Genomic DNA, 10,676 nt, shown 5'->3' on the forward strand with positions numbered 1-10,676 from the left:
CTGAGACCAGGGGAGGCGGAGATGAAGGAGTTTACATATAAAAGGGGGGGGGGGGGGTTGGGGACTTTATATGAAACAAGACACTTGGGTAGAGACCTGTGTACTGGATGGTCACGGCTTATATAAAGCCCCACTTCTATTTTATTCCTCTTTCAAGGAGATGAAGGAGTGGTGTGGCTACACAGAGAGACACAGGATTTGTAGGGGGAGTTTTGTCCTCCTCTTTGCACTGACTGCTGAGGCAAGGTGGGAGCGGAAATGAAGAGGGTGCCACAGCTGCAGGAGAGGAGGTGCGAGGACCACATGAAATGACCTGGCAGGCCAGATTAGACACATGTGTTTGACACATGTGGCCTTCAACATCACCAAGGGGCCACGTGTACGTATATAGTTACATGACCACAAGACTGCCGTGGTCCTTGAATGAATAAGCCCAGTCACAAAATGAGATGGCAATAGCTGACAAAAAGCTATGACACTCTTAATTTTAAACACAGAGCACTCACAATAATGAACATAAAATTGAAGAACCCTTTAAGGTTTTAAGACTTGACCATGCTCGGTTTTTACAGCCATTTTTGTTTTGTTTCTCTAGACAACCCATGGAGATGCGACTGCGCCTTGCACTGGCTCCGGGCCTGGATGAAGGAAGAAGGGAAGCGTCTCCTGACCTCCTTCGATAGGAAGCTTATCTGCTCTGAGCCTCCGAGACTGTCCCACCAGAGTCTATTGGACATCTCTGGAAACAGCCTCATCTGTATTCCCCCCGTGGTGAGCGTAGACCCCATGGAGACCAGCGCCCGTCTTGGGGATGAACTGCGGGTCTCCTGTCGAGCTTCAGGCTACCCCCAGCCGCTGATAATGTGGAGGAAGGTGGCCCACGCCCGCACAGGTCCTACGAGGGTTAACGCCAAGTCCACCGGCAGCAGGACCTTTGAGCTGACCGAGCGCAGTGTTGGGGAACAATTGGACTCGGACACCGGGAGCGGTATGCTGTTTCTGACCAACATTAGCATGTCTCATGCCGGGAAGTATGAGTGCGTGGCTTCCAATCCAGGCGGCACAGCTAAAGTGTTATTCCACCTGACTGTCAATCTGTCCAACCAGCAGTCTCGATCATACACTTCGGTGGACATCAGCCAAGAGCCGCTTTATGACATGGAGAGCATGGAGTTCAACTCTCTCAGCATGGCGACTCAGACAGCCATTGCCATTGGCATATCGCTCTTGGCTCTGACAGCCCTGCTCCTCATCGTGATGATCTACAGAAAGCACCACAAGCGAAAAAAAGCCAAAAAGGAGGAGAACATCTTGTACGTCAATGACTACTCTGACGGGCCAACCACCTTTGCCCAACTGGAAGAGTACAGGGATGAGCGTGGGCATGAGATGTTTGTGATAGACAGGAATAAGGCCCATTTCCCAACCTACAAGGACGTCGATGGGATGAGTAGCTTCACCGGCCTTCCAGACGTGGCCGAGCAGCTGGCGGAACAAGGGACGCAGACGCTGGAGGACGAGGCAGAGCGTCCGACGAATGACCTTTTCATAAACCAGGGCTTTCTGTTCCAGCAGCAAATTGCTTACGAAATACATTGTTAAAGGGCAAAATATAAAAAGAACGAGAGGTTATGGCCGTTGTGTGTTGAGGACGAGGGGGGGAGCGGGGAGGGGACAAAAAAAAAAAAAAAACCCTCCACAAAGCTAATTTTAATACTGTCAACATTTTCTAAGGTCGTTCGTTTTAAAACAGTTGTTTCATATTTTCATTTTCTGCCCTCCGGTGATTTTTTAATCCCTCGTTGTGAAGTGTCCTTGCAGCCTGACATCTATAAGTGGCAGCTGGTAGACAAGAGGCTCTACAGATAGACGTAGGAGATCTGACAGGCAGAAGTCCGACATTCAGATACGTGTCAAGCAAATCTTCCTCCCGCTGGTCCGGCTGTCACCGGGAGAGCTTTCAGATTGCTGTCTGACAGGAAGAGACACCAGACAACGGGCTGGATGGCGGTGAACGAAGGCCGCGCTGCGTTCAGTGACAGGGATTTTCTAATGTCACATAGCTACTTCGGCCGTGATGCGAGCGGCAACAACCGCTGAGTGATGGAAGATATACATTGGATCTAAGACATCGGGAAATAACACTTTCCATCCCCGCTGTCTTCAAAACGGGTTTTTTTTGTTTGTTTGTTTTTTTTCTATCAGTCGGACTCTTCTGCGGTGTACTTAGAAAGCGGAGCCTTCAACCGGGAAAAATACTAAGTAGATATCGGCAATCAGATTTGTTGAAAACAGGATTTCCTAGTAAATTGGGATGTTTCATAGATAACGGATGCTTGCCAAGGGAAGCCAATTCACTCTACTGGGCAAACCAATATAACAGAAAATTGTATCAAATACCTTTTTTTTTTTTTTCCTTTCCTAGTGCCAGTCCTTGACAGCTGAGACAAAGAGAAAACCCCCTTCATTGGGACTTTGTAGGCAACACACACATGTATTTAAGCAAAAAAAGTTATATTTATTGAATATACGTAAAAAACATACGATCATAAAGTGATCGATATTAACCACTTGCTTACTGGGCACTTAAACCCCCCCTCCTATCTAGACCAATTTTCAGCTTTCAGCGCTGACGCACTTTGAATGACAATTGCGCAGTCAATGCAACACTGTACCCAAATGAAATTTTTATCATTTTTTCCCCACAAATAGAGCTTTCTTTTGGTGGTATTTGATCACCTCTGCGGTTTTTATTTTTTGTTAAAAAAAATTTAAAAAGACCGAATTTAAATTTTTTTTTTTTTTTTTTATATTTTGTTATAAAATTTTAAAAAGGGTAATTTTCTCCTTCATTGATGTACGCTGATGAGGCGGCACCAATGGGCACTGATAGGTGGCAGTGATGGGTGGCAGTGATGGGCACTGATTGGTGGCAATAATGGGCACTGATCTGGTACATTGATCTGCAACACTGCTAGGTGGCACTGATTGGCACCACTGGTGGGCATTTTTAGGTGGCAATGGTGGGCATTGATAGGTGGCACTTGTAGGCATTGATAGGTGGCACTCATGGGCATTGATACATGGCACTGGTGGGCACTGTGATGTGGCAATGTCATGTGACACTGGCAGGGGGTACTGGTGGCACAATTGAGGCATTATTACCTCCTCCTCTTCTGGACCGATGTCCCTTGCTGGTGAGCCGGTGATCAGCTTTTTTTTCTCTTCGCACTGTCAGCGCGAGGAGAAAAAAAAAAAACGATCACAGAGCTTTTGTTTTGATCATGTGATCAGCTGTCATTGGCTGACAGCTGATCACATGGTAAGGGGCCGGGACCGGCCCCTTACTTGGATCGGTGATCACCCGAGTCTCAGTGACTCGGTGATCACAGCTCGCTCCACGCGCGCCCTGCAGGGCACGCGCAGGGCGCGTGCACAGGGGAGGCCGTCCTGTGACGGCCTCCCGGGAATTCAGGTCCGTGCTGTAGCCGTCATTCGGCTATAGCGTGGATATCAAGCGGTTAAAAAAGACATAAGAATATTACAAAAATTTGAAGACATAAAAAACAACAAAAACGACAAGTTACATGATAAGTATGACAGCAAAATCAGTACTCTCCGGTATATAGTAATCCCCGGTACCCGACGCGTTTCTGGTTAAAGCACCTTCATCAGGGGTATAAGGTAGGAGTATGTATGGTTATAATTTTGTTTTTACATGCAAACAATTCCTTAAAGTGGGTGAAGCAGCCGTGCCAGCGGGGGGGTCAGGGGTGTAGGTAGGCGCCAGCCAAAAAGCGGTAAGAGTATGGGAACCAAATGTTCCCTACATTAGCATTTGCCTAAAGATCAGCAAAGGGTCAATTAATGCAATTTGACAGAAGAAGGTCCATGGATTTCTAAGAGGTGGGAGGCTAGTCAGAGCTTTGTCTCCCTGGGTATGTCTCCCCGTGTAGATGTAGAAAGACGCAGAGGTTGGCGTCTCCCCACAAGCACTGCAGAGCAGGGAGACTCAAACCTATGTGTCTTTCTACATCTACACGGGGAGACATACCCATAGGACACGGGACGCTTGGAGTAATATACAGACTTGGGGCTTTGTTCAAAGCTCTGACTAGCCTCCCACCTCTTATAAATCCATGGACCTTGTTCAGTCAAATTGCCATAATTGACCCTTTGCTGATCATCAGGCAAATGCTAATGTAGGGAACATTTGGTTCCCATACTCTTACCGCTTTTTGTTTGGCACCTACCTACACCCCCCACTGGCACGGCTGCCTCACCCACTTTCTTTAAGGAACTGTTTGCATGTAAAAACAAAATTATGACCATACATACTACTACCTTATACCCCTGATGAAGGTGCTTTGACCAGAAACATGTCGGGTAACGGGGATTACTATATACCGGAGAGTACTGATTTTGCTGTCATACTTATCATGTAACTTGTCGTTTTTGTTTTTGTTGTTTTTTATGTCTTCACATTTTTGTAATATTCTTATGTCTTTTTTTAATATCAATCACTTTATGATCGTATGTTTTTATGTATATTCAATAAATATAACTTTTTGCTTAAATACATGTGTGTGTTGCCTACAAAGTCCCAATGAAGGGGGGTTTTCTCATTTTTCTCAATTGTATATCAGGGATGTGGCAACCACACTTTGATCTGACACGGTGAAACCCTCCTTTTTGGTCCGTCCTTGACAGCATACAGGCAATGGTAGTGAATTCGCAAGGACCCAAAAGGACCTCTATACCATTTTCCAGGTGCCAACATGGCAGCATGCGTGGTAGTATGTTGCCATGTTGGCAACAGGAAAACAGAAAATGATATCAAATACTTACCGTAATTTTCCAATTGTGGCACCAATCTATCTATCAAATGCTTACCATAATTTTCCTATTCTGGCACCAATCTATGGCAGCATACATGTGGTGGTATGCTGCCATGTTGGGAACAGTAAAACGGAAAAATTAAATTGCATCACATACTTACCATAGTATGCTGTCATGGATTGGCGCCAGGAAAGGAAAATTATGGTAAGTATGTGATACAATTTTCCGTTTTCCTGTCATCAATATGGCAGCATATGACCACATGGATGCTGCCACAGATTGGTGCCAGAATAGGAAAATTATGGTAAGTATTTGGTACAATTTTCTGTTTTCCTGTTGCTAACATGGCAACATACTACCACATGGATGGTGCCATAGATTGGTGCCAGAATAGAAAAATGATGGTAAGTATTTGATGCTATTTTATGTTTTCCTGTTGCTAGCATGGCAACATACTACCACAAGTATGCTGTCATGGACTGGAGCTAGGAAAGGAAATTTATGGTAAGTATATGATACAATTTTTTGTTTTCCTGTCGCCAACATGGCAGCGTACTACTACATGTATGCTACCATAGATTGGTGCCAGAATAGGAAAATTACGGTAAGTATTTGGTACAATTTTCTGTTTTCCTGTTGCTAACATGGCAGCGTACTACCACATGTATGCTGTCATGGACTGGCTCTAGGAAAGAAAAATTACGGTAAGTATGTGATACAATTCTCTGTTGTTTCCTGTCACCAACATGGCAGCTTACTACCACATGGATGCTGCCATGTTGGTACCAGGAAAATGGTATAGAGGGCCTTTTGGCTCCTTGTGAATTCGCTTCCATTGCCTAATGCACACCGTGACCCACCTTTTGGATTTTTTTGCAAATTGGGATGATTCATAGCGAATGAATGCTTGCCAAAGGAAGCCAATTCACTCTACTGGGCAAACCAATATAACGGAAAATGATACCGTATCAAATACTTACCATAATTTTCCTATCCTGGTACCAATCCATGGCAGCATGCATGTGGTAGTATGTTGGCGATGGGAAAATGGAAAATTGTATCAAATACCAGAATTGTCCTATCCTGGCGCCAATCCCTAGCAGCATACTGCCACATGGATGCCGCCATGTTGGCACCAGGAAAATGGTACACAGGGCCTTTTGGCTCCTTGTGAATTCACTACCATTGCCCAATGCACACCGTGACCCACCTTTGCTCCAGAAGGTCAGCGAATGAATGGGTTCAATAGGTAAATGTGTAGCAAATAATAATGGCAGAAAACATTTTATGGGTGCATTGTATCATCATACTGTAATTGGCCTTGTTTGGACTTTTGGATTTTTTTTTTTTTTTTGCAAATTGGGATGATTCATAGAGAATGAATGCTTGCCAAAGGAAGCCAATTCACTCTACTGGGCAAACCGATATAACGGAAAATGATATGAAATACTTACCATAATTTTCCTATCCTGGTACCAATCCATGGCAGCCTGCATCTGGTAGTATGCTGCCATGTTGGCGATGGGAAAAAATGGAAAATTGTATCAAATACCAGAATTGTCCTATCCTGGCGCCAATCCCTAGCAGCATACTGCCACATGTATGCCGCCATGTTGGCACCAGGAAAATGGTATAGAGGTCATTTTTGGGTCCTTGCAAATTCACTGCCATTGCCTAATGCACACCGTGACCCACCTTTGCTCCAGAAGGTCAGCGACTGAATGGGTCAGTAGGCAAAGGTGTAGCAAATAATGGAAGACAACACTTTATGGCTGCATTGCATCATCATACTGTAAATGCCCTTATTTGGACCAATTCCATTTGGATTTTTTGTTGGAAGTGGAGACATGACCCATAGGTCTATTGGCACATTTATTTGCTGGTCAGGGGTTGGTGAAGGTGACTTGCCCAGTGTTGGAAGGGGGGGGACTCATGCTGAACAGTAGAGTGCGGCTTACAAAAGTGGACCATTCGAAAGCAAAGGTCTCCACAGGTCCAAAGAAACCCTTCCCTGGTTTAGTTCTAGCTGATGACCCACAGGGAATAGTCCGTCATACAAAGCACATCGCGGGTTGGGTTTCCGCTGGATCGTCGCCAGAGCAAATCCTTTACTCATTACTGGCACCAACGTTTGCCCGAGGCAGAGCTGGCGGCACAGCAAGACTCTGAAAGTATCCGTTGGGATTAAGGTTCCACAAGCTTGAAATATAATCACTTTTTTTCCACATTTAATGATATTTCACCAGTCCAGCGATCTCAAAAAAGTAAAAAAAAAAAAGACCTCTTCTTGTCATTTGCACTGCCAAATCCATTCTATTATGGATCTCATCCTTTACATTTTTTACAGGACAATTATTTTTTATTTTTGAGGGCTATTGATACGAGAATAATCCATTCTTTTCAACAAAAGGGAAAGAGGAGAGGGAACGTTGCTACAGGATGACATCATTTTTGTGTTTATTTCACCCTTTCTTGTCAATATATATGCTTGATTTATACGGTTTCCACCCCAAGCCAGTCACATCCGTCTCTGCACCAGAGGAGCTTACACTCTAATGTCCCCCCCACAGTCACACACTATTATACATTTATATAGCTCTGACATATACCGCAGCGCTGTACAGAGATCACCGAGCCAGTCACATCAGTTTCTGTACCAGAGGAGCTTACACTCTAATGTCCCCTCCTCCACAGTCACACACTATTATTATTATACATTTCTATAGCTCTGACGTATACCGCAGCACTGTACAGAGAACACTGAGCCAGTCACATCAGTCTCTGTACCAGAGGAGCTTACACTCTAATGTCCCCCCACAGTCACATACTATTATACATTCCTATAGCTCTGACATATAACGTGGCGCTGTACACAGATCACCGAGCCAGTCACACCAGTCTCTGCACCAGAGGAGCTCACACTCTAATGTCCTCCCCCCATCACATATTATTATTATACATTTATATGGCTCTGACGTATACCGCAGCGCTGTACAGAGATCACCGAGCCAGTCACATCAGTCTCTGTACCAGAGGAGCTCACACTCTAATGTCCTCCCCCCATCACATATTATTATACATTTATATAGCTCTGACATATACCACAGCGCTGTACAGAGATCACCGAGCCAGTCACATCAGTCTCTGTACCAGAGGAGCTTACACTCTAATGCCCCCCCCCCCACAGACACACACTATTATTATTATACATTTATATAGCTCTGACATATACCGCAGTGCTGTACAGAGAACACTGAGCCAGTCACATCAGTCTCTGTACCAGAGGAGCTTACACTCTAATGTCCCCCCCCACAGTCACACACTATTATACATTTATATAGCTCTGACATATACCGTAGCACTGTACAGAGAACAGAGAGCTCCGAGGTATCCCCCACTGATAAGGACGTAGTCGCCATGTACAATGTGATCTCTGAAGATGAAGGAATTGATCAGTGAAGTGTCGATCAGACAATGTGTAAGATGTAGAAGGTACGACATCTGTTGGCTTCTGTGAAATTCCGCTATCAGGTCTTTTCTTTTTTTTTTTTGTTCTGTAATAATGCCCCCCCCCCTCCCCCCTCCCCCCTCCCCCGTAGAGCTGCACTTAGGAATTGTCAGAATCCTAAATTGCTGCCGAATAGACGGAGATGATCTTTGTGTAAGATATTTTGTTACTGACGGTTTTATTTCAAGTGTTTTATTTGGGAATAAAAGGTTTGCAATTACTTTTCTACAAAATAAAATGTGCTTGTGTCTCTTTCTTTCTCTTGAAGAAGATGCATCTGCTGCACTGCAGTACCCGATCTGTATATACAGGGCCTTGAAAAAGTATTCATACCCCTTGAAATTTCCCACATTTTGTTACAACCAAAAACATAAATGTATTTTATTGGGATTTTATGTGATAGACCGACACAAAGTGGCCCATAATTGTGAAGAGGAAGGAAAATGATAAATTGTTTTCAACATTTTTTACAAATAAATATGTGAAAAGTGTGGGGGGGTACATTTGTATGGCGCCCCCCGGAGTCAATACTTTGTAGAACCCCCTTTCTCTACAAGTCTTTTTGGGGATGTCTCTTCCAGCTTTGCACATCTAGAGAGGGACATTTTTGCCCATTCTTCTTCTTTGTAAAATATCTCAAGTTCTGTCAGATTGGATGGAGAGCGTCTGTGAACAGCAATTTTCAAGTCTGGCCACAGATTCTCAATGTGATTTAGGTCTGGACTGTGACTGGGCCATTCTAACACATGAATATGCTTTGATCTAAACCATTCCATTGTAGCTCTGGCTGGATGTTTCGGGTCGTTGTCCTGCTGGAAGGTGAACCTCCGCCCCAGTCTCAAGTCTTTTGCAGACTCTAACAGGTTTTCTTCTAAGATTGTCCTGTATTTGTCTCCATCCATCTTCCCATCAACTCTGACCAGCTTCCCTGTCCCTGCTGAAGAAAAGCATCCCCACCACATGATGCTGCCACCACCATGTTTCACAGTGGGGATGGTGTGTTCAGGGTGATGAGCAGTGTTAGTTTTCCCCCACACATAGTGTTTTGCTTTTAGGCCAAAAAGTTCAATTTTGGTCTCATCTGACCAGATCACCTTCTTCCACATGTTTGCTGTGTCCCCCACATGGCTTCTCACAAACTACAAACAGGACTTCTTATGACTTTCTTTCACCAATGTCTTTCTTCTTGTCACTCTTCCATAAAGTGCTGCACTACTAAATAAATCAATATATATGTGTATAATTCAGTGACCCCCTACTGAAGAAGTCTACGCCTGGACGACACGCGTATAGGGGGCGGAGCCTGCGTATTGACGTCACATCGCGGCCATCTTTAGGAAACCGATGTTTGTATGCAAATTCAGCCAGCGCGGCTTCAAGTGCCATTCTTGTGAGTGTACTATCTACTTTTACTTTTACTATGAAAATAAATGACCTTGTATACAGAGAGCACTAGATTCTGCCATTTTCTTTCCTCATACATATCCCTTTGGATGACAGGTATCGGGGTTCTTAAGAACCTATAGAAGGAGGTGTTTAAGACCAGAGGAGTAAAAGTGACAGTACCACGCCAGATATTTCCATTATCCCCAGAAGGGAAACTGCTGATTTGACTCAAATGTGAGGTGAGCAGCTCGTGACACGGGTGGAGGCGATCACGAGCACCTTTAGAGCATTATTTCATTTTTTAATATTCTTGCACTTTTTCGTGAATTGATCATCTTGGATCCACTACAATCAGTCACTTGGTATTTTTTATGGACTTTGATACATATATAGATAGATAGATATAGATATAGATAGATAGATAGATAGATAGATAGATAGATAGATAGATAGATAGATAGATAGATAGATAGATAGATAGATAGATAGGTATATCTATATATATATATCTATATATGGACTTTTAAAGATTTACGTTTTTTTGTGCATGGTGATGATTGATGATTCTTGATTAAGCACTGGATTTTACACATATATATTGATTTATTTAGTAGCGCAGCACTGTTTTTGTTTATTTAATTATCGTCCCCAAGTGGAGTGAAAGCACTTTTCAGTACTCAAAATATAAATTTTCTATTTATTCACATATTTACACTTTTTATTGGATTGCGCCGATTGATATTTGATTTATACTCTTCCATAAAGGGCAGATTTGTGGAGAACACGACTAATGCCGCGTACACACGAGCGGACTTTCTATCCTACTTGGTCCGGCACACTTTCCGACGGACTTTGTCCGCCAGGTGCGCCGGACTTTAAAACGAACGGACTTGCCCACACACGCCGGGATTTTCCGGCGGGCTAAGTCCGCCCGTCTTTCCGA

At 43.9% G+C, this 10,676-nt stretch overlaps 1 protein-coding gene across 1 annotated transcript; it reads left to right on the forward strand.

Moving 5' to 3' along the window:
* The first annotated feature begins 599 nt into the window (after nt 1–599).
* LRRC24 (leucine rich repeat containing 24) lies at nt 600–1,653 on the forward strand. Its single transcript, XM_073632917.1, has one exon. It carries the CDS (start codon nt 643–645, stop codon nt 1,600–1,602), a length of 960 nt encoding a protein of 319 aa, XP_073489018.1. The 5' UTR covers nt 600–642; the 3' UTR covers nt 1,603–1,653.
* Nucleotides 1,654–10,676: the final 9,023 nt, after the last annotated feature.

The sequence above is a fragment of the Aquarana catesbeiana genome, linkage group LG05 (assembly GCF_042186555.1).
Source record: "Aquarana catesbeiana isolate 2022-GZ linkage group LG05, ASM4218655v1, whole genome shotgun sequence".
NCBI lineage: Eukaryota > Metazoa > Chordata > Amphibia > Anura > Ranidae > Aquarana > Aquarana catesbeiana.